Source organism: Cyclopterus lumpus, chromosome 22 (assembly GCF_009769545.1).
Source record: "Cyclopterus lumpus isolate fCycLum1 chromosome 22, fCycLum1.pri, whole genome shotgun sequence".
Classification (NCBI taxonomy): domain Eukaryota; kingdom Metazoa; phylum Chordata; class Actinopteri; order Perciformes; family Cyclopteridae; genus Cyclopterus; species Cyclopterus lumpus.
This window is the reverse complement of record NC_046987.1, coordinates 3068680-3093284: the sequence shown is the minus strand read 5'-3', so window position 1 is coordinate 3093284 and position 24605 is coordinate 3068680. Positions and strand designations below refer to the sequence as shown.

General features: G+C 44.1%; 1 protein-coding gene across 2 annotated transcripts in view; it reads left to right on the top strand.

Moving 5' to 3' along the window:
• ccdc88c (coiled-coil domain containing 88C) overlaps window positions 1-23899 on the top strand; it is a 40024-nt gene extending 16125 nt beyond the window's left edge. The window contains exons 7-31 of one of the 2 annotated variants that reach the window (XM_034563059.1): window positions 154-297; window positions 1096-1322; window positions 1903-1984; window positions 2729-2887; window positions 3126-3272; window positions 3498-3648; window positions 3752-3933; window positions 4025-4162; window positions 4270-4554; window positions 4646-5443; window positions 6056-6183; window positions 6281-6422; window positions 6517-6627; window positions 6864-7025; window positions 7141-7418; window positions 10357-10500; window positions 10763-10949; window positions 11068-11213; window positions 11834-11923; window positions 12041-12345; window positions 15287-15376; window positions 15989-16093; window positions 16188-16325; window positions 16944-17182; window positions 19150-23899. In XM_034563059.1, coding sequence (XP_034418950.1) covers window positions 154-297; window positions 1096-1322; window positions 1903-1984; window positions 2729-2887; window positions 3126-3272; window positions 3498-3648; window positions 3752-3933; window positions 4025-4162; window positions 4270-4554; window positions 4646-5443; window positions 6056-6183; window positions 6281-6422; window positions 6517-6627; window positions 6864-7025; window positions 7141-7418; window positions 10357-10500; window positions 10763-10949; window positions 11068-11213; window positions 11834-11923; window positions 12041-12345; window positions 15287-15376; window positions 15989-16093; window positions 16188-16325; window positions 16944-17182; window positions 19150-19917 — 5346 coding nt within the window. In that variant the 3' untranslated portion in view covers window positions 19918-23899. Of the gene's footprint in view, window positions 1-153; window positions 298-1095; window positions 1323-1902; window positions 1985-2728; window positions 2888-3125; window positions 3273-3497; window positions 3649-3751; window positions 3934-4024; window positions 4163-4269; window positions 4555-4645; window positions 5444-6055; window positions 6184-6280; window positions 6423-6516; window positions 6628-6863; window positions 7026-7140; window positions 7419-10356; window positions 10501-10762; window positions 10950-11067; window positions 11214-11833; window positions 11924-12040; window positions 12346-13794; window positions 14251-15286; window positions 15377-15988; window positions 16094-16187; window positions 16326-16943; window positions 17183-19149 lie in introns of those variants that run through there. The other variant, XM_034563060.1, reaches the window with a different exon arrangement.
• The last annotated feature ends 706 nt before the right edge of the window (window positions 23900-24605 follow it).

The window sequence follows — 24605 nt, the reverse complement described above, 5'->3', positions numbered from 1 at the left end:
GATCCCGAGGTTTCCAACTGTCAGAAAAAGTCAAGCCAAATTACATGAGTGTGGGGAAAAATATATACCAACAATTTCTTTTTTACCAACGATATAAATGTGCACTACTGTATTCGGCCGTAATTAGCATTTGATTTGGTCTGTCTGTTGCAGGTGACCCACAACCAGCTGAACGTCCTGGACCTGTCCTGGCTGGAGGACGGGTTGGAGCTGGCACAGGAAGAGCTGGAGCCTCTGTCCCGCAACATGGCGGCGTCGCTACAGCAACTGATCGACCAGAGAGACAAAGCCAGTGAGGTAAAGACTCACACACATCCATTTATTTGATAAATAATGAAATGAACATGTATCACACTTTAAATCCGCGCTGTTATTATTACCTGTGTGATTATTGTGGTAGACTGAACTTGTGTGCTCCCGTCACACTTGAGTCACCGTGACATAGTTTTTCACCAAGTCGTGCATAGAAACGGCACAATCGTGGCTAGAAGTAGAGACAACTCAATGATGTTGTCTTACATCAATCAAAATTAGATTATTTATTTGACCAACATTGGAATATAATGGAATCTATATATTTAACATTTTTCCAAGTGCCCACAAGTGTTAGTATTTAAAAGATGGAATCGCCATGTCCTTTATTTTACATATTGGACTATTTACATGTTTACAACCTCTGCTCTTTGTAAACAACCTGCAGCTCAGTTGAAATTGATCACGTGTCAAATTCGGCTGTCAATCATGGCGCTGAGGAGCGAGGAATTCAATCCCATATGATTCATTCATGGACAGTCAGCAATGTAATAATCTAACGCTAATTTCTGTCTTTACAATTTCTTGTTAATTGTGTAATTTAGCATTCTCTTCAAAAAAACCTGCTGGTGGGTTGTGGGGTTCGAGTCCAATTTGTAATGTTAAATGGTGAAATGCTGTCTCAAAGGATTTTCGCCTTGAACACACTACTAAATACAATTGTGTCGGGAAAGTTATCAATGTTAGAGAAGAAAGTCTGCAACAGTCTGCCCGTAACAGTATTTCAATGGGAAAACAAGAGTGAAATGAGAATTTAGCAAAAAGAACACTTCTTCCTTGCAGGTGATTGTGGATCTGACCCAGGAGAGGGACTACCTGTCCAGTCAACAGCCCCAAGAATGGTGCAGGAACCTGGACATTAACAGCCCAGAGCGTGGGCAGAGTTCTGGGGGAGTGGGAGTAAATAAGGGTGGCTCGGCTGTGACTGGGCTGACCAAAGAGGAGAAGCAGCATCTGTCCGTGGAGCTCGCCGACACCAAAGCCAAGCTCCGGAGATACAGACAAGAACTGTAAGTGTGGATCACACGGCCGCTTGTAACGTGGAAAGGTGCTGCTCATAGTGCCGACCCCGCACGGCTAAAGCAGTACTGTTACACACCAGTCCCCAAGGTTTCTGGGGCTGAACTGTGGTGATACAGCAGCAGCTGCAAGTCATTATATATGCAACATAGCTTATTATCCTGTCTAGTTATGATAGATGTGCAATGTAATCACATAGGGGGGGACCCATCTATTTGCAGGTAAACTATCCACTCCCACGCTACACACAGCGACTGGAAGTCATTCTGCAGAATATTCTGCCTCGATTCATTCACATAGCTATATTAAAGACTCGCAGTGAGTGTACTGTGTGTTTCTACAATGTCATTACTGAAAGATTTCAAACTCTTCAATTACCATCAACCTTTCTAGACATTACCAGGGCGTGGGGCTGAATATACAACATAATTAAGGATTGTAAAAAAAGAAGATTGAAGCTGAAAAAATGATTCAAGCTGAAGTAAGTAAGTGTGTGTTGTGTGTGTGTGTGTGTGTGTGTGTGTGTGTGTGTGTGTGTGTGTGTGTGTGTGTGTGTGTGTGTGTGTGCAGGGAGGAGAAGACAGAGCAGCTGATGGATTCAAAACATGAAGTGGAGCGACTGGATCAGGAGTTACACAGACATAAACAAGAGGTTTGCGAATAATCTTTAGTTGGAACAGTTTTTGTCACAAGTACTTTAGTACAGATCATAAATACTTTGTGGTGAAAAAGCACCATAATGCTCTTTCAGAGCGAGGTTGATTTCCTTTTAGCCTTCTTACCGCAAATAAGGATAAAGGCAACTAATCACGTTGTGTAGAACAGACATAGCGTCAATAGGATTCTGGTAGTTGGTCCTTTGCCTCCTCATATGGGGCCCTAGTTTCCCCAGGAGGACCTCAAACTGTGCCCGTCCTGCGAATCTATGTAGAATATTTTATTGAAGTGTTGCAACTGTTGCACATTTAAAGTGGGGGGAAAAAGCACATTCAGGCTCCATATGCATTGCTTTTATTCTGATGACGTTTGGGCCCTCAGGCCTTTCTCAAGATCAACAAATGATCTGTAATGTTGCTGTGGAGCCCTGCTCTGGCTTGTTGACCCTTTACTACTAAAGGAATATAGTTATGACAGTTGTCTTGGTTCCAACCAAGCAAAACACATACCACAAGTGTTAACATACGTCAATTTGTTTATGTGAACTAAAAAGATGAAATTGTTCTGCACAAGTTTTGGAAAAAAAAAGAAAAAAAGTGGATTATTGGGTTTACAGTTGTTCCTTTGGTTCCATTACTGCTGTTACATGGCATTCAAGATTACGGTCATCAATAGGTTAGGTTGGTTGCAGTTCATATAAGTGTGTGTGTCTGTGTGTGTGTGTGTGTGTGTGGATCAGAACCAGTCGCTGTCTTGTGAGGCTCGTTCGGTCCGCGTGTACCGGGACGAGGTGGACTCACTGAGGGAAAGAGCGGCGCGGGTCGACCGACTGGAGACTGAACTGACGAGGTGTAAAGAAAAGCTCAACGATGTTCACTTCTACAAGACCAGAATGGAGGTACACACTCAGCTTCACGCTGCACATCAGCATATTACCATTACCATCATATTCAGCTTTCCTGTCTGAAAACACTGGGAGAGACTTATACTGGATCTGTGAAGGTTCATTGTTTTCACGTTTGATGGTTTGGGTTTATTTTCACTTCTTCCACTGTTAGTCTTATTTCAAATGGTCTTCTGCAGTTCATAGAAGTGTGTGTGTGTGTGTGTGTGTGTGTGTGTTTGTGTTCGTACAGGAGCTTCGCGAGGACAACCTGACCCTCATGGAGACAAAGGTGCTGTTGGAGGAGCAGCTCTCCACCTCCAGGGGGCGCTGTGATAAACTGCACACGCTGGAGAAAGACAACCTTTTACTTCGGGCAAAAACACATGACCTGGAAATGGTATGACACCATGCCATTATCAACCATTTATGAGCCATAATGTCATGTATTTGCTATTTTAAGGGTTTTCACACCTAAAACTGAAATTGACAATTTTTGGCGTAAAAGAAAATTGTATCTATGGTTCTATGAGGCAGTTTATCACATTATCAGCCCCAGATATCAGACCAAAATGAATGCCTATTATCACCCTCATTACATTGTGTGTGTGTGTGTGTTGTGCAGGACAGGGACAATGAACGTCGGCGGTTGGAGGAGCTGGTGGAGGAGAACATGCTGCTGGAGATCGGACAGAAACAGAGTATGAACGAGTCGGCTCATCTGGGTTGGGAGCTGGAGCAGCTGAGCAAGAACCATGACAACACTAACACAGAGAGTACGTTGGCTATTCTGTCATACCTAGTTCTAGTGTGTGTGTCCAGACTTGTTGTTATCCGTATTTTGTCCAAACCAAAGTTATTTCTTTATCTCTGCTGCAGCTCGTAAGTCGCTGGTCCATGAGCTCAACGAGTGTGTTTCCAGTCGGGTGTTGAAGCTGGAGAAGGAGAACCGGGAGCTTCAGGCCTCCATAGAGAGACTGAAAGAGGACAACCACCTCCTGCAAGAGCAGCAGCTCCACACCCAGGAGCTAGACAGGGAGAACCAAGGCCTCAGCAAGAAGGTAGGAGGACACATACATTATTTTTCTATTATTTGTTACTCATTTGCATGTTACTAATAACTTCAGTACGTTTATCTTGTGTGTTTGTTAGATGGACCGTCTCCAGGGTTTATTGGACCAGGAGAGACTGACCAATCAGGACATGGAGTCCCTGGGAGAGGAACTATTGAAGGAAAAACAGATTCTGGGGAGAGATATGCATACTCTGAGGGCAGAGAAAGACAGACAGGTAGTTAACACATACACACACTCGGGTAAGACATTGTTAACGACTACCATTAGAGACCAGAATGCATCGTTCGTTCACACCGCATTCCACTCCTTCTGTCCAATCAGATCTCAGAGTTGGAGAGCGAGAAGCAGCACCTCTCTGACGCCGTGGCGTCCCTTCAGGAGCGCGCTCAGTCAAACGACGAGGCGAGGGTCCGTGAGGTGGAAACGGAAAATCGCCTGCTGCATCAGAGCATCACTGACACCAGCTCCCGATTGGCCAGCTTGGAAACCCAACTCAAACTATCCAGTGAGGATGCGGATAGACTGAGAGAGAGGGCGGGGCGGTGTGAGGAGTATGAGCGTGAAGCGGCGAGGCTGGAGAGGAGCAGGGACTCCCTGAACAGAGAGGTAGTAATAATAACTAAATGTTTTATGTATTCTTAAAACTGAATTGATTAAAAAAGTGGATATTCGACTTATTTCTCTGTTTTGCTTGTAGGTGGCCTCTCTGCGTGCATGCAGCGAGCGGTCCGAGGCTCTAGAGAAGCAGATGTCCTCCCTGGAGCAGGAGGTGCACAGGCTGAAGCGGGAGGCGGAGGAGGCCCAGCGGGAGCAGCAGCGACTGGTGAGGCACGAGGCGGAGAACAGTTTGCTGTCCAAGGAGAACCTGGACCTGCGCTGCTCCCTGGAAAACCTGCGCTCCTCATCCGCCCGCCTGGCCACCCTCCAGGAGGAGCATAAAGAGGCACAAAGAGAGATGCAGGATGTGCAGAGGAGGCTGGAGGAGGCCCGAGAGGAGGCCCAAGGAGAAAGGAAGAGGACAGAGAGGCTCGAGCTGAATGTGGCAGCCCTGAACCAGGAGAAGCATCGCTTAGCGGAGGAAGTAGAGAGGAGCAGAGAGGAGAGGGAAGACGAGGAGAGCCAGAGGCAGGACACCCAGGCCCGTGAAGAGGAACTGAGAAGGGAAGTAGAAGAGATGAAGGAGGAGCGGAGAAGGAGGGAGGAAGTTGAAGAGGAGAGGAGGAAGCTCCAACTGGACTTGGAGCAGTCGGAGAAGGGCAGAAAGCACCTGGAGAAGGAGAGCTGGAAGATCCGAACACTGCTGGAGGGGAAAGAGACAGAGCTGGAGGAGAATGCCAAGCGATTGGCCACTGTGAAGAAGGAGGGTGCGATTCTGGGTAAGGAAGTGGATAGGCTGAAGGAGGTGTCAGTCAAAGCCAAGGAGTCGGAGAGGGAGAACAAGGAGCTGCAGAAACAGGCAACTATTGACAAGAGGACTCTGGCCACTCTGAGAGAGGTGAGAGGACAACGTCTGTAGAAATGATTCTTTATTTCTTGCAGTATATCAAAGGATCTTGGCAAATTCCATCTGCTGAAGGACGCTCATGAGATCCAAAGCTAAAATGGTCCAGAATGAACTCAGTCAATAAAAAAATATTGAACAACTAGACAATATATAGTCCACTCCAGTATATAACTCTGACCCATATATCTTATAACCAGTGACTCCATAAACTAATTAGATCCCAAATTTGCTGCTGACGCTAGCTGTGGTGGCTGTTCCGTGACCAAACATCTCAAGCAATACGTCGTCTTTTATTTGGTGGTTGAGGGAGTCGTTTCTCACACATTACTGGGGGTTTAGAAACCAAATCAATAAGACGTTCCCCCTTTTTGACAGTGAGCTACCTGCATATGGGACATCACCTGGAACAAGGGCTTTCATTGATCAAACATATTCATTGGTCAAACATATTCCCACAGGCGGAAATCCGAATATATTTCACAAATGTGAAATCAAGTCAAAATTCATTCTAACCTGCAGTTTGCATTGTTTTAACCCTGACATGTGGAAATGTTGATGTGTATGAGTTTCCTAGCTGCGGCTCATGTGTCTTTATGTGTGCAGGAGTTGGTGTCGGAGAAGCTGAGCGTTCAGCAGCAGAGTGTTGAGTTAGAGAGACTCAATCAAGAACTGGAGAAGATCGGACTGAACAGAGAAAAGCTACTACAGCAAGAGCACACACAGGAGGACAGGTAACCTGCTGCTCTTCAGACTGAGAGGACATTGTGTGTAGAAATGAATGTCTGAGGGGAAGTGGATCAGACAATTTTTCTTGTGTGCACACGGCAGCAGGTACAGGCTGCTGGAGTCTCGGCTCGAGGAAACTGTCCAACAGACGATGAAAGTGAAAGAGGAGAAAATCTCTTGTCTAGAAAGGAAATTGGAAGAGAGCAACATGCTCAACACTACACTACGTGCTAAGCTAACCACCGTAAGCACGTGCACACAAACTTCTTTCAAAGAAGTTTCCAGGTTGTGAGGGGTTGTTTTTTAAAGTGTGTCACATTTTGTTTTGTTTTTGCCAGGGGGAAGAAAACCATAACTATCAGCAGTGCTCGGGAGGCGACCGGGGTCAAGGGTCAGCCACTGCCGAACTGCTCCGAATCAAAGATCATCTCATTGATGTCGAGAAGAATGTACGATTTGTCTGCTTTTTCTTTTTACTCAACTTACTTTAGTTTTTGTGTATATTTGTATTTTATGTAGCATATTTAATGTTATTTGTAAATAATTTCATAATTCACCTTTTTGCACAAAATTAATGATCATCTGTTCAATTATTGGACCATCAGGAATTATTTAATGTGCCTCCTTTTTACCATTTTTTATTATAGTAGGCTAAGTTATAATTGTGTGTCATTACTTTCCCCAGAGTGCCTCCCTGCAGATGGAGAGCAGTCTACTGAAAGGGCAGCTCAAACAGCTGGAGAACCAGAACACGTCTCTTAACAACCAGATGTTGGGGCTGCAGCGACACACCACCACCCTGCAGGAGCAGAATTCTGCCTTACATACACAGACTGCAAAGCTCCAGGTACACTGTGTCCCAACCAGTCACAAGAGCCAGTAACAGCAGTCGTACAATAGTTCTCCAGCTTTCTCATGTTTTATTCGACCACTTCGTTCTGATGGCTCTCTCTGTGTCTCAGGTGGAGAACTCCACGCTCTCCTCCCAGAGTGCATCTCTCATGGCCCAAAATGCCGTGCTGCAGGGCCAAGTCACCGCCTTGGAGTCGGAGGTGGAGACGTGGCAGAGGCAGCGTGAGGAGGCGTGGCGAGCCAGAGAGAGCGTGCTCAGCGACCACGAGCGCCTGCTGAGCGTTCACGAGAGGCAAGCGCACGAGTACGAGCAGCTCATCAGTCAGCACGCTGCGCTGAAGGGCAAACAGAGGGCGCTGGAGGGCGAGCACCGGACGCTGCACAGCAAGTAAGTGGCAGCATGCAGACCTTACTGCTAACAGCATAGAGATCAACAGTCTGTGGATGCAGAGTCCTCGATCAAACACTGTGAGGTAGACACATGAGCAATTATCAGTGTAGTAAATAATTAATGGAGGAAGCTTAAAATTATTTAGTCCTCTGTTAAAGTGACAGTGAAATGCCATTAGAGCATCTTTAGCTTCTGTCATTTAGGTTTAGTCAAGAGAGGGATTTCAATCAAATCCTTGCAATGTGGGCTTCATGAATATACACTGTATTCATGATGCCCACATTGCTGTGATGTTGCTGTGGAAAGATGCGAAGCTGTGGGATCATTGACCTGCGTTGTTCTATCAGGACGAGGAGGACCATCATTCACGTCTTATGAAATGTACACCGAGTTTTTACCAGCTGAACTCTAAATACAGCTGTTCTAAATACACACTAATTTAACGGTTGAGGGAGTTTTGATATGATGGGCGGGGTTAGCCAGTCACCAAAATCATATTTATGTAGCCCCGTGTTCAAGGTGAGTCATCAAACATATTTTCACATTTTACAGGAGGAGGAAAGAAGGATTTTGTGATTAAAAAAATAAATAAATGTAAACACGGAACACGGGATTAGAAATTTGGTAGATAAATATTTCTCATGTCACTGTGACTTCAGTGGATGACTAATTAAGAGTAAAGAAAGTTGTAAATATGCGGAAAATGTACTTACTTTACCCAATATGCACCACTGTTCCTTTCCTACTTCCAAATAGACATAAACTGATGTTTAGCCGATTTAAAACCTTATTTAGGTCCGAAATAAAGTTGGCCTGTCTAAACCTTTATTTAACCAGGTGAGTCCCATTGAGATTAAAAATCGCTTTTTCGAGGGAGACCTGGCCAAGACAGGCAGCAACATGAGAAACACCAAATTATTCTGCAACATATTCCAGGATGAGGGTGCAGAGTACACAAAAGCCCTTTTTCCCATTTCCATTCTGTTTTTTGGGACAGTGAGCATCAGGAAGTCCTGAGAACGCAAGGAGTATTGTCCCACACTTTTCTGCATGATGAAGACACACAGGTAGTTTCGGAGCAGACCAAGGATTGCCTTTTATAAATGTACCAATGACAGCGCCTACCGGTGGCCAAAGCAGGCCATCCTACCCGAGAGTATAACTCACAGTGGTGAGTCAGAGCTTTGCAGTTGGTAATGAACCAATGGAGCATGGTAAGCCGTGTCCACCATACGAAGACAGTTAGGTAAAATAAGTAGCAGCAACTAATCGCTTTTTTACATTAGCACAGCTTATTTCGAAAATAAAAACCCAGTTTTAACTTTTTCACGAGGTACTGCACATGTGGCTTAAAAGTGAGGGAGTCATCAATCAAAATACCCAGATATTTATAAGAGTCAACCACCTCCATTTCACCTCCTTCAAGAGTGACCACCGAAGGGGTATTCTGTGGCCGACTCTGACATTTTGAAAACAGCATAAGTTTTGTCTTATCTGTATTTCGAACAAGTTTCAGTTGAAATAGAGTATTTTGAACAACATTAAAAGCTTTTTGCAAAAGATCAATTGCCTGCACAAGAGTTGTCGCACAGCAATATATACCACCACATTTTGGTCCAGTTTTTATTTATTTATATAAACAGTAAATAAAAGTGGACCTAATACAGAGCCTTGTGGCACACCTTTACAGACGGTTGCAATATCAGAGGATAGAGCTATTCTCCAGGTAGCTCGTGAACCAAGCGACCGCTTGTTCGGAGAGCCCTGAGTTGAGGAGCCTCAGCCTTAAAACATCATGGTCAACTCTGTCATATGCTTTTGACAGATCAATAAACACGACGCACAATGTTGCCTCTTTAGTGCAGTTGTAACCGACCAAAGTAACTAAATGTAACATAACTTCCCTTGAGTTCTATGTACAGTACAGAACACACACATGCACACATACAGCGTTCTCAGTCAAGCTTGTTTTGTTGATTATTCACTCATCATGTTTCACCACGACCTGTGGCTGACAGGGTCACATAGTATTATTGAGCAATGACCCTAATAATAATAATAATAATATAATAATAATAATAATCAACCAACACAATTCAGCTATAGAACCACATCCCCACCCTCAACTTATACAAGTTGCTGTAGTTATTTGTTCTACTTTGTTCTCAGGGTTTTATTTTGTATTGCTGTAATACCAATACAAAAGTCCCAAATACTAATCCCATACTCATATGTACCTAAATGTTGATTTAAAAACAGGTATACCGCATTGAAAACACAGCTGGAGCCTATTTAAGCACACAGAGCATATTTTCCACGAGCTCCATGATCCAAATGCCAAAGGCCCTGGTTATAACAATCTTGAGTTAATAAGTTGAAGCTATTAATATAATATTAAGGACCTTTTGAATTTGCTTAAACTGACATGAAGCGATCCGCTGTAGAGAAGACGTCTCACTCTGTCTGAGTTGTTGGGACTACAAAAACACTAGCAGGCTGAGGACAACAAAGCACAGTTGAATTTAGAAAGCAACAGGTCGGATTATGATCCAATATAGTATCCCCGGATCGGCCCTGACACCGATAGTTAAGATCTGTTTGGGACGTTTCAATATCAAAGTCTGAGCTTAGACAGATAATTAACCTTTCTCCGTCACTTTTGTGAAGATTGCAGAAACAGTTTGCAAAGTACATATGTTAATGCGAGAAGGAAGGTGGATTGGATTGAAGATTTCTATTCTTTATCGTTGCACTCGCTTGACTTCACTATGTGTTAACATGAGATTGTTTACTCTTCTTGGCCTCACAGTGGAAACAGGACTGACGAGGTTCAACTGGCCAAATAAATGGAAACTCTGTTTTTCAGTTTAGCGATGGAACATGCACACGACAGTGCTCAAGTTGTAATCACAGACAACATCATGTCCATCCGCAGGTGTTGTACTTTGCTGCAGCAGAAGGAGAAATGGGAGGAGCAGGAGAGGCATGGTCGGAAAGAGAAGGAGGAACTGAACCAGGAGATCCAAAAGAGTCGTCTTCAAGACCAAGAGAATCTACAGCTCAAAACAGAAGTGGACAGGTACTGTGTTAGAAGTTGGCTTCTTCAGTTATACACTTTAAAAAGGAGTTAAAGGGATAGCATGTATGTTTGGGAGTGGGCTTGTATGAGGTACTTATCCAAAGTCAGTGTATTACCTAAAATGTACCTTATACACCCCACTTCCAAACATCCAAACTAGAAAAAGTTCTAGAAGGCACTCGAGGCAGAACCTGGGAGCACAGAATTGATTAGTTGACTTTGGTCCTGTAGTTATTCATTCTCTTCTGCCTCCCACTTTCAGATTAACAGAGAAACAATCGCAGCAGTCAGAGCAATGTGAAGGGCTGCAGCAGCGCATGAATGACCTCAAGAGCTCACTAAGCTCCGCCCAGCGGGAAGAGAGCCGGTGGATGGCGCGATACGATACGCTAATGGAGCAACACCAGGGCCTGGATCTAACCATGACCAAACTAGACAACCACTGTGAGGTGAGCTGGGCCTTTTACTTGACCAGCAGGCAGCAGGGAGAAACATGTGAAGCACAGCATTCACCATCACCTTCTCTCTGTCACTTAACAGACCCTGTATGTGTGTGTTTTCTTTTAGCTGTTGAGCCGACTGAAAGGGAACCTGGAAGAGGAGAACCACCACCTCCTAAGTCAGATCAACCTGCTGAGTCAGCAGAACCACACTCTACTAGAGAGGAGCATGGAGAGCAAAGAACTGTGTCACCAGGAGCAGAAACAATACATGTAACTGCACCGCGACATCTGCCACACAAACTGTGGCCCATCAAACCACAGCACTAGTAAACGGACTCTACATGTAACTATAGAGCAGACGCCACCGCTAACGGGGAATTATCCAGAACTGCTCTTAAAGAAAGGACACGCGTACTTGTATGTTGAGACCGTAAAGATAATCACAAATTACATGGAGGGATGAGCTCATCTGTGGTTTTGTGTGCGGATGAAGCCAAAATAAATTATCCCTTTGCAAACCAATTTTGCTGGAAAGCTTCATTGCTTCATAGCACTTATGTTCACATCAGTTCAATGGTTGCAAAAAGCCAAGATGGCGACGGCCGGACTCGAAGTTTAAAAACCACAATCCAACGGGTGACAAAATGGGGACTATGTCCACTTCTTATGTCTACAATTGGAGTCCCGCCACAAGTAGAATATGCTTCTGTTTTTTTTTTACCACATGACCTAAATCATATATCTTTCCGATTTTTTGATTTGAACAAATAAATAAATAAAAAAGATGTAGTTTTATAATAAATAAGATATACAAATAAGATATACTAAAGTAAACCATGACGATGAATAACAGGATGTTGTTTCTGTGTTGTTGCTTTTTCTCGGTGTAGTGATAAGCTGAACGCTCTCCGTCGCCAGAAAGAGAAACTAGAGGAGAAGATCATGGACCAGTACAAGTTCTACGAACCCACACCGAAGAAGTAATGCTTTTATAGACACATTTAAGCTTTCTTTCTCACAGAAAATATGGACTAGCCGTGTGTAGTGTTTGGTGTAGAACCAGCCCCACATAACGGGTTGATGTTGTGTCCCGTCAGGAGGAGTCAGTGGTCCGGAGCCAAAGCGTTGGCCAAACTGATTAAACCCCGGAAGGAGAGCAGCAGGGAGAGAGGGGCCGACCGAGACAAGGAGGGAGGCAAAGAGAGAGAGAGAGCAAAGAGCGCCCCAGACATCCCACTGCCTTCCCCGCCTCCCCTCCTCCCCCCCGAAACCCCACCCCCTCTACCCCATCGCACAGGGAGTGACACGCTGGACAGCGGCCATGCCCACAGTAACCATAACAAGCACACCAGCAGCACCAGCCTGGGACCCCAGAGTCCAGCGCTGACGCCCATCGGCCGAGGTAAACACACTCTGTCTTCATTCACTATTAATTATCAGGACCGTCAAAGATCACAAGTTTCATGTCTGTGATGTCATCTTTATGGAGCATGACAGAGTGAAAACTCTTTCAAGTGTTTTATTTGTAAATGCATATGTCAAGGACATTTTCTGCTGATATTTTGGTTCCAAAACCTCAAAGCTTCTAATTAGGCGCACCTCCGTGTCTACGCCTGTAGAGGGCGCTGTTAAACTCCACACAATATCACTGGCCGTTCTATTATCATCCACTGTATCCGTCCTCTACCATCTTTCCATATTAACAAGACTCTGCTAGTACAGAATGATTTTAATAGCACACAGAGGGATTATGGGATGTTCTAAACTATGTTTCTACTGCATTCTTTCCAAACTTCTTTGCGTATTTGTGTAATGTAATATGTTACACTTCCAGGTGCTTCCTGGTACTTTTTCATTTACACATTTTTCAAATAAAGAAACAAACAAAAGGTACAGGTTTGATCCAGTCCATTTAAAACAAGTATCTTTGTACCTTTTGTAATACTCTCAGACTATTAGCCATTTGAGTTACTATTATTATCATAATAAGTATGTGCTATGTGAAACATTGGAAAAAGGGCAAATCACTATTAAACTTCTCTAAATTCATCGACAGCTCACAACCTTTCATGAAATAATCATAGCAGATATTACAGAAACACAGTATTATCTCAATGTTTATTAAACGTTTCTGAAATAATACTCTTAGAGCTGAAGTCCAGTGCAATTACTTCATTCCATTTCTGCCTTGGACTTCAAACCATGGATCTTATAACATTTACACTGGACTCAAGCCACTCACTACACCCACATCTTTAATCCAGCTTGTGACAAGTAGACATTTGTTTGTATTTACACATACTCAAACAAGGTAGGGGGCCACTTCACACTCTAGCTACATGATGCATACTTTTCATCTTTCTATCCTAATAATATAAGTGGGTTCTAATGCATGGTTTCTTTTTCAATGTTGTTGTTTTTTTTAGAGCTCTAGTCTTAAATAGAGTTCTCCTCACGGCTGAGCTCAATTCACTCTGTGGCTTTTAGGTTGAATTTCACCGGCAAGTGGAAGTGGTCATAAAATAAAATAGGTCTTAACCTCCATATATGTTGTTTGTCTGCATAAATTACTTTCCAACATATCCCGACACCAAGCTTTGCACTAGTAGTCCTACTTTGTTTGAATTCAGAGTGAGTTGAGGTCAGTCTGCTTGAGTCTAATCAATGCATGGTTTAACTTTTTTCTTATTTTATTCTCATGGATTTTCTTGCATGATGTCTATTATTTAGCACTCTGCCAATAACTTCTTAATCAACTGTTTCCTTTGATTTACTCACTGTCATTATTTCATCCTTTGTTTTACGTTTCTCCATCCCTCTCTCCTATCTCTCTCCACTCTCTCCATCTCAGCTCCCCTCACCCCAAAACGCTTCAGTTTCCTCCGCAGTAAAAGTCAAGAGAAACTCCTCCCCTCCCCCTCCACCTCTTCCTCCCGTCCCTCCCTCTCTTTCACCAGAAGACTGCGATTCTGGTCTTCAACTGACATCACAGCTGACGTCATCACTAGCCAGCCAATCTCAGCCAACGGAGTATTCTAAAATCCTCCTCCTCCTCCTCCTCCTCTTCCTCCCCCTCTTTAACCATACACATCATTATCTTCCTTATCATCACTGTCACCTCCATGTTAGACTGCTCAGCAACACTCATCACTGTGACTCTCAGCACTTCACACAGCGATGCACACATCACACACGCACATACTTCATGAACACTAATGCAGTCGCAATCCTCGAGCCCACAGACACACATTTAAAACACACACACAAGCAGGTGCACGCAGCGGGTGTGAGCCAGCCAGTATTACTAGTAAGTAGTAAGCACACACATGTGGAGATGGTTTATGTGTGCGCACTATGTTTCCCAGCACGCCTGCATACGTCTGCATGTCCTTGAAGACTTGTTTTACTCTGAGTATCCTTGTGAATGACGCTTGTTTGTTTGCCGTTGTGCTCACGTCATGTTTTTAACCTGGTGTCTCGGTGAGGACGGCGGTCTGTGTTGAGAGACGATCTCATCTCAGTTTGCATCTGGTCAAGTCTCTTTGCTGTAACCCCTAACGAAACAATTATTTCTTCCTCCTACTAATTAAAAGTCAAATTCACAAGTAATTAAACCCACACTCATGTAAAAATCACTCAGGAGTGTTGTCTCCACGGCCTTACTTTAAAGGGGCTAACATTAGCTAGTGTTAGCTTAGGTATAGCAGTGTGCTGACTGTCTTCTCTCCCTTTCCTATTGTTACTATGACATTTTAGCACGTCCCAGATACACATTTCAATGAGTGCATCAAGAAGTAAACGCCTCGTGTTGTCACCATCCCATTGGATCCTAGTTATGTCTACAACACATTATAAAATGTGTTATACTGTTATTATTTTTTTGTGTTAAAATTCACCAGCTCTCTTCAGCTTGTGTTCACCACAGAACTTTTTTCAGACATCTAACCAAAAACACACAAACATTGACTTTGAGACGAGGGAACCGAAAGTGCAAAGATGCTGACTCATTTTCTGGTTTTGCACTCATTCCTGCAGAACTGTATTATAATTATCATAGTTTTAATGCATTATTATCACTGTTACAGGCACAATTGACCATTTTGTTACTGTTGAAATGAGAGCAAAACGCCAGAGAGCAAGTGTTATATGTTACGTCCAGTGATGTCGGTGACCCCCGTCCCTTGGTTACGTTGGTCAGAAATATCCAGTCACAATGTCCAGTGTGCCTGAATCAATGAATGGATTGCTGATGTCTTGCTTGGCTTTCTTGCTACTTTATGTGATGCACACCACACGTCTCATGGTCATAGAACGGTTCCCTTACAACTGTGATTGGTCTGCAGGTTTGATGGACAGGGGCCGCGGCGTTTACCGTAGCAGTACTCCAGGAGGCAGCAGTGAGAGTGTCAATGGAGAGGATGGACTTGGACAAGGTAATTAACATGTTTATGTTTAATGAGGGTTAACATTGGAGGAAGATGTTGTAAAATCCAGCAGGAAAACTGAGCTTGTTCGTTAGGATTGAAGGTCATTTTAGGTTTGAGGTGTTCACATGCATTTTGACGGCCTAATTATTGTAAACTGGACTGGTAACAGGACTGGTAGCCTGCACACTGTTCTCTCCGTGAACCACCTGCTTGGAATTTGTGGCCTCAATGAAAAATATGATTTCAGCTGCTGATTTCACGACCTGTTACGTAATCATGTCTCGTGCACATTTATTGCTGCCAGTGGCTGTTTAGTCTTATTGTTCTCGCTTGGGAACCTAAATTGAGTCACTGGGAAGGAAGGGGAAGAGAATTATACTATTATATTATGTGGTTGTATTTGGTCCTCAACCGCTTTGAGAAATGCTTTGAAATTGAAGGTAAAAGGACATAATATATGTGGTGTATTGATGTTTGTATTAAATGCAGAATATCATTATGATGTATGATATTATAAAATGTGAAAGATATTTTCAGTATAATTTCAATTGATTATACTACAATAATGCATTGTTGTCCTCCTGGCAGCCTAACCTCTTTGAGTATGCTGCCCCCCAGGTCAGACCCATAGAGCTCTGAGCTCGACTCCCAGCCATCAGTCCCCCGCATTGGGCCTCACTAGCTGCTCCAGACCGGGACAAGGTGTCGGCCGCAGGCCCAGAGGTAAGCCAGACTATTAATACTTATATTATTGACCCTTATTCAGGAATCAGCCGGAGGGTGTGTTTGTTTTGTAACAGTGCGTAAACATATACAGGTCTATTATTTGATGAAGACTCCCGCCACAACTCCTCTGACTCCATGTTTGTTCAACATGGCAACACGGGAGGTCGTCCGGGGTCGGCAGACTTCAGCCACAACACCTCCAGCTCCAACTCGCCTGTCAATGGCAGAGGTACACACACACACACACACACACACACACAGACAGGCTCAGTAGTAGAGTGGGTCATCCTGGGTCTCCCACATCACTTTTTAGTTTAAAAAGACATATCATCAGGCAGTCTTTATAATTATCATCGTCATGTATCCCGCGATAACACAGCAGGTCCCAACATGTTCCAATTTTTTGTAAAATCTGTGTATTATGATGCCAGTCTTCTTCCTATCTACACCATTCCTTATATGTTGCCAAACCCTCACAGCTCGGCCAATTATTTGGCATCTCATTAAACAATAGATCTCCAAGTTTAAGTGGTGAAACTATAGATTTGTTTTTCATTTATCATGGGAATTGTTGAGCATGTATAAAAAGAGTAGAGATACTAATAACAGCTTACGCTCTGCGGTCCACAATTTGGCAGCAAGCAGAATGTTTGTAGAGTCAAAAGAGAAATGCTATTATCTATTACTGATACAATATAATATTAGATAGATAATAAAGTGAAATGCCCCGGGCTAAGTACAGCTCATACATGTTTTATATACAATATTCTGTCTTAAAAACCTCAGGTGTACTCAAAGTAGTACCCAGTTTCAGTCGGTAATAACTCGATATTTCTAACCGTTTTAGACTCATCGGATCGTCAGGTTCGCTCAGCCAGCCTCTCTAGTGACGATGTCATGGGTCTAAGCCAATCACAACAGACCCTGTCACGTAGCTCCACCCTTCCATATGACCAAGCGCCCCAGAGAGCCCAACCGCAGCGCGGAGGCGGGGTTAGGTCTAAGACCCGTCCGGGGTCTCCTGGAAGTGAGATGGTGACGCTGGAAGAGTTTCTACAAGAGACCAACCAAAAGTCCCCTCCTATGGTAAGAAATATATGAATCTATAGTATAAGTTTACTATCATGCTAATATGTGTTAACATCCATAAGAACTATAGATGGGTCTTAAATGCATCAGTCACATGGAAATAGGACTCAAAGTATCCACTTTGTTTTCACATCTCATCCCTTGAGACGGTGAGTTACCTTCAATTCAAACTTTATTCTAATGCAGACAGTGAAAAGCCACCACAGACTCCACACCTCTTCTGTGCAGGCTTTTAGGGCAAAGGGGGTAAATAGAACGGCCTCACAGTGAGTAACACACACGCTCACCAGTGAAACGGGACAAATCATTACAGAGCTGCCGTGGTCTGTGATTTTCTACAGAGGGACATCTGTGCAGGTCGTGTCAGGCAATCGAAGACATGATCAGGGGGATGTTTAGAAATTACAAATAAGTCATCTTAAAAGTTGGTTTTATGTGAATCACAAATTAATTGCGTTTTGATTGTTGTTGTTTATTTTCAATTTATATTGTTAGGTCACAGAATCATTCTGAGTCGGGCTTAAAGCTGGCTCACACTCTTTGAATAATGTACTGTGTGCATGAGAAACTGAACAAAGAAAAAAATGCTTGAAGATAATGGTGGATGTAGCCAATGTTCAGATTAATCTCGAAGCAGATTGGAGGCAGAAACAAGCTTTTAATGACTTCTCCTCGGAGCCTCGAGCCCCTGAAGTCGACTGGTGTTTGGTTCTGAGCTACAGCGGGACATTCGTCAAACATAACGACTAACTGCCAGCCATGAGAACGAAACTGAAAACAATGCAATTTTCCTTGAATAACCTCCTGGTCCCTTGTAGTCGTGGTGTCAACAAAACCAATAGCAACAGTCAGAGTTGAAAATGATTGTATGGTGCAAGTCATGCAGTTAGTTAAGACAAATGGAGAGTCAAAGTTGTTATTTCTGCTATTAGAGTAAATAAAAGAGCCAGTGAAGCTTGTTCTCTTGAATACAGATATTGCTGGAGTGAATATTTCTGCAGGTTTGGCTGCGGAGCCCTTTCAAGGACAGACTATCGGACGGTTGTCGGTATGAATAGAAAAACAGCTTTCATATTTATTCACAGCTAAACAGTCTGCTTGGGACAAACTAAATCGTCAAATGGTAAATCCGGCGCTATGTACTGTATCAACGTGTTGATTTCGATGCTTTTTAATTTATGTTGTTAATTTTCACTTTAGCAGTATTCTGAGAATGCTGAGGTTTCAGGAGTCATTTGGTCAGTGGTCATGTTACATTTGAAAAAAGACACACATTCTTTAAAGATGTGGACATCCAACATTGAGGAAAAGTAGCTCCATACTTGAGGTTATTCCGGCCATTGGTCATTATTAAACATAGTTTAATCTGCATCATCAAAGAAGTGACATGTATGACTGAGCAGCAGATGCTTATGGATTGGCCATTGTCCAAATGTCTGAAGTCGTACCATCTAACAGCTGTCATGTTTTATTCCAGTCTGTCGTCCGTTTACGGACTGAGGTCGACGTGAAGAATCAGCATGAGAATATCACTGAACTTCTCACTTACTAAAAGAACTGCAACACCCGTAATGATAACTTATTGATGCCTCTAAAACAACATGCAGTCCTTATGACAAAGAAATCTTGAATCCAAATATCAATCAGTGTAATAAATGAATATGATGAACAGTGATCAGACTTTTTTATTTTTTTATTACATTTTTTGCAAATTGAAAAGGTTTTGTTAGGCTGAATCTAATGGGTGGAGCTATGCTGAAAGAGCTAGCTAGCAACAATGAGCAGCAGATGGCGTCTGTCCGTAATCAGTCAGTATCGCTGATGGGAAGTAGTGAGTGACATGTGACATGCCGTTTCTGTCTCACATGCCCTATTGTTAGATCTCGGAGTCACAATCTAGCTAAACCTAAAAAACTAAATTTCCTTTATTTATTCTTTATATTTTTTGTATTTCCTTTGTCCAGGTGTCAACAGGAAGCAGGGAGGACTTAATGACGGACTATTTCACCAGAAGTCCCGCCCCCTCGGCTCCCACTACCAGAGATCAGGTGACCCCCACCAGCTACGTCACGCCCACTTTGCAGTCGTCCAACCAGAGGCCGGGCCAGAGTGTCAAACCCTCTCCCCGGCAACCTGTAGGCCAATCCCCTGCCTCAGGCCAGCCCGTCGCCCAGAGAAGCAGCCAATCACTGAGCAGAGCTTTCAGCCTGGCCTCTGCTGATTTGCTGCACTCCAACGGACCAGACAGTTTCCGTGGAGCTAAAGGCCAATCAGATGTGGTTGTTCGGAGACAAGGGGGAGGGGCTAGTGGGAGAGAACGGCCGCTCTCCGCTCGGCTGGCCGGCCCGACCAATCAGCACGGAGACGGCAGCTTCCTGAATCCACCTATTCACCATTCGTCCTCTCTCAACCTGCAAACGGAGAGACACACGGAGAGAGAAAGAGAGCGAGGGAGGACCCCCGTCTCTCGGAACGGCCCCACCTCGTCCTCCTCCTACCACAACCGCGGAGAGGTCGCCATGGTAACCCCCGTAAGGGCCGTGCCTGCCACGCAGCCCGACGAGGCCATAGAGCACAGGGAGGTGTTAAGGGAGGGCCAGTCGGACGACGCCTCCCCCTTAAAGAAAGAAAGCGAGAGCTGTGACTCCGTCGAACGCCCGAAGAGCACGCCTGCTTCCCCTGACCCCAACAACGACCCTCAGACTGTGTGGTATGAGTACGGCTGTGTCTAAACACTGACACTAATGGACACCTATGGGTGTGACTGTGTCTAAAGACAGAAACCCAAATACTCCAACTACTGTCTGCTGGGGCTGAATCCAAACCCTCAGTCACAAGCAATCAGCCTCTGGACTGAGCTCTTTGTATTGTGGATACATGTTATTCTGAGCGTTGCTCAGATACAAAATCAACTGGGAATAAGTCTAAATCGTGGAAAGCAAAAGCCAAATGTAAACCCATCTCTACACAAAGAAGTCGTGACTTCTGTTTGTATTTTTTGAAACAAACGTTTGTAGTTTAACAAGAAGAGCTGATTCCGTATGCCCCCTAGCGGATTAACACAGTAAGGAAGCTTCCTGAATCAAAGGAGCTGCTAAGGATTTCAGCCGCACCAAGACAATCATGTCCTCACCTCAACTACTGAAGATGCAATGTCACCATTTTTCATCAAAAGCTCAATCACTGACGTTCTTTTGACATGATCACCGCAACACATAGATGGTCTCTGAGAATGCTGAAATTCACTGGCCTCTGCCGTTTTACTATCGCCCAGTTCACCGAAGACCACAGGGTGTTTGTAAATGTTTTCACATCCAGAAATGGAGATGTCTGAAGTCTGAGAATCCACAACACTGAAAGCCCTACATGCAGAGCTGAGGACCAGAACACTAAGAACGGTCTTGGTCTATGAGCTGGAACTCTTTTGACCGCTGACTGACACACTGTCTGGTACTGCTAATATTTACCTGGAGGCCGCCAGTTCTACGGAACTGCACGCTGCAAATTAGCCATCACCGAAGGGAGTGGTTGGACTAAAGTGAAGGTCACCAGAAGCACCAGAAGCACCAGAGCGACTGAATGTATCAGATTTCCCCTCCTCTTTTCTGTCCTGCTCCTCTCCACTATTATCTCGAACAAACGCAGGGAAAAGAGGAGTGAGAGAGGAGGATGGACTCTGAGGGATTCAAGCAAAGGGACAGATATAGAGAGTGACGGGAGGACAGAGGTGGAGGCGCTCCTCACAGTTAAATTACAGTCCTTCACCCTCCATCTTTAGATTCTGTCCCAGCATGCATCACTCTTAACACTTTACTGGAAATGTTGCACAGCCTGGGCTACCTACACAAACACACACACACACATATAATGATATACACAGAGGTTGTGGCTTCGCTAACCAATGAGCTGGACTTAATTCACACACACACACACACACACACCACTGGGTAAACCACTATGTCTTGGTATTGTGCACGCTAAGTTAGACAGTAGTGAATCTGCACAGCAGAGAGAGAGAGAGAGATTCAGACCTACTGTGATCTAGATAGTTAGAGGTTTGCATGTGATGAATAGAGTTTTTATAATAACTAAGAGCACCTCATTTACACTGTCACACACCTTTGGTATTCCTCCACCTGTACCTTATGTTGTGTCTGTCACCAACTAGAGACAACAGTTTTTTTATTTGCTGTCTTTTGAATTAAAAGTGTCTGACTTTAGGCTGAGCTATCGGGAAAGAGTCGCTCGCTGGAGGAGAAGTCGTGGTGGAATCCTGTGAGGTGTCACCAAAAGACGACAGTGAAACGTGTCTTGTGATGGAGAACAGAAAGAGGAGCTCAGTGTTATCTGAAAGAGCTTCGACAACGTGGATAAGATCTTTACATCTGATTATTATGAGCTGTGGTATGGGGAAGGAGACAGAGAGAGAGAGCTAACAGTCAAAGGAGGGTGAAGCAGTCGCTACAAGTGCAGCTCGGGAGACTTGTGGTGCTCCTGTGACCACAGGGGAAGGACGCTACAGCCAAACCTCTCCTTGTGTGTGTTAGTGGGATTTGGATAACAAAACAAGAAGGGTTCAAGCAAAAGGTTAAGAAAACAATCTTTGTGTCTCCTTAGGGTTATTTACTACTTACAGTACGGACTCAGTGGCCGAAACAAGCGCTGAGTGGACGGGCAGCTGCTTCCAGCGCTCTGCAGCCATCTTTCCCACTAGACACTTTGAAATGACAACATGGGAGAATAGGGTCCAGGTTGAAGAATACCAAAGTTACCCGAAACTGAAAAGTGTCTTAATCACGTACACAGATGTACACGTTAGAAACTCACACTGTTCTGGGAGATGAGCACAACACGTCAACCTTCTCCTCACTGCTAGAGAGATGACTGTTTGGGGGGGTGTTATGAATACTCTGTGTTTCCTTTTAAGCCCGGTAAACAAAGAGAGGAGGAGGATGGAGAAGTGGGGGAAATACATCTGACTATGCCTTGGAGACAGATGATGATGTCAATGGAAAAACAAAGCATCTTATGCTAATTATCTGACCTTTTGTCTGTACTGCTGTTTGTAAATACGAAGCTGTCCCTCTTGCATTGGTGGCGACTGACTGCAAAGACTTTCCTCAGAGCACTAGGGTGATGAAGAGGAGGAGGAGGAGGAGGATGTAACACTGGAGATGGTGAATGTTTGGCTGGAATCCATCACTAACCTCACATGATGGAACAAACGGCACACGTCAATATGCAACAAGCTAAATTATTTTACCTGTAACATTTGTACATGACATTAGATCTTTTATAAACGGGGCCAATATTCCGAGACTTTTTGGAAACTTTTTTTTGTGTAAAATACTGAAAATGTTTGTTGATACCAAAAAAGAAACAATATCAGAACAATTCCTGTTCCTGGTAAAAGTCACACGGTTCCAAGAGTTGTAGATAACTTTTAAATGGTAAAAAGGTTCTCGTAGGGACATGGTGTGATACACTGTAGGACGGTGCTGTCAGTAGTAGGGTGGTGCTCTCAGTAGAAGGGTGGTGCTGTCAGTAGTAGGGTGGTGCTCTCAGTAGTAGGGTGGTGCTCTCAGTAGAAGGGTGGTGCTCTCAGTAGTAGGGTGGTGCTCTCAGTAGAAGGGTGATGCTCTCAGTAGAAGGGTGGTGCTGTCAGTAGTAGGGTGGTGCTCTCAGTAGAAGGGTGGTGTTGTCAGTAGTAGGGTGGTGCTCTCAGTAGTAGGGTGGTGCTCTCAGTAGAAGGGTGGTGTTGTCAGTAGTAGGGTGGTGCTCTCAGTAGTAGGGTGGTGCTCTCAGTAGAAGGGTGGTGCTCTCAGTAGTAGGGTGGTGCTCTCAGTAGTAGTGTGGTGCTCTCAGTAGTAGTGTGGTGCTCTCAGTAGAAGGGTGGTGCTGTCAGCAGTAGGGTGGTGCTGTCGGTAGGGCTGTGACCGGTCTAGTCACCTGGTTGTACTTTGGGGGGTGCTGCCTTTATTACATCTGCACTCAAATCAATCCTGAAGATTGTCATAGAAACACAACGGTGACGGAGCATACTGATGGTATGCTCCGTCAAGTATTACCAACTGTCTGTGGCCATTTCCCTAAATAAACAAAAATGCTGTATTATAGTTTTCTACATTGTATACACAAAATAATATAACTATGCACCACTCCAGACTGAAATTGTAAGGATTGCCACCACTTTAGGGGCTCTCTATGTTATTGGTTATCACATCCTGTGTGTGTGTGTGTGTGCGTGTGTCGATAGAATTACATTGAATTCCCAAAAGCAATCGTTCTGTTATCGAAGCAACAGCATCACACACACACACACTTGTGCGCATTACATGTTATTTGCTCTGGAAAGTGTGTGTGTGTGTGTGCGTGTGTGTGTGTGTGTGTTGTCTGCCCGCTCGTCCCCTCGCTCCTATTGGTCAGCTTTACCTGCTGAGCAACAGTACTAAAGATCCTCGGCGGAGGTCCTCGCTCAGAGGCTGACGTCCTTTCTAAACGTGTCCAGAGGAACACAAACGGACTGCAGCACGCTGCAGGACGCACGGGAAGAGGAAGCTGAGCCGACGTCACGGACGCTGGAATGACTGCATGTTGCTGACTGCTCTGCTGTGATGTGACTATGGTTTGAACAAAAAGAAAAGGCTACTAGTGTGAGTCAGTAGAAACTGAGGTTGAAGCTTTTTGGTAATAAAAATTTACAAACTGATTCTCCTTTTCATTGTCAGCGGGTGTTTCGTAAACTGAGCTCAATTGCTACCACAGACTATATCAAAGTTGTGAACGTAAAAATTCTAATTTATGTCGCAGTTTATTTCCTTTTGCTGTGCAATGAATATATCACATGCATATATTTTACATATGTACTGTATATAAATATATATTGTGAATGGTGAATCAGCTTGTCAGGAAGTAGACAGGGGCCTAAGATTTTATTAGACTTTTATTTAACCAGGTGAAATCAATTGAGAACCAATTCTCATTTACAATGATGACCTGGCCAAGAGGCAATAGCACAGTCCACACAAGAGACACAAACAGCACAGATACAATACAGTATGACAAGCACATGAGACAATGGCTAAAAACAATATAGGTCAATTAATAAAGACTATTTACAAAAAAAAGGCGGATTACTGGATGATGGAAGAGAGAAGTGAAGGCTGGTCAGCAAGTACAGCAGTCAACTATGACTTGTTGCAGCTTTTGTTTGAACATGTTGAGAGAGGTGAGAGCTGTTAGTTTGAGCGTGTTTTGGGCAAAATGAAAGGCGTTGTGACCAAACACAGTACGGACTTTTGGAATGATGAGCCTAATGAAGTCACTGGATCTTAAACGGCGATTGCTGTCAGAAATGTGCAGAAGATTTGAGAGGTAGCGAGGGGTCATTCCCAAAATGGATTTGTAGACCACGAGCAGC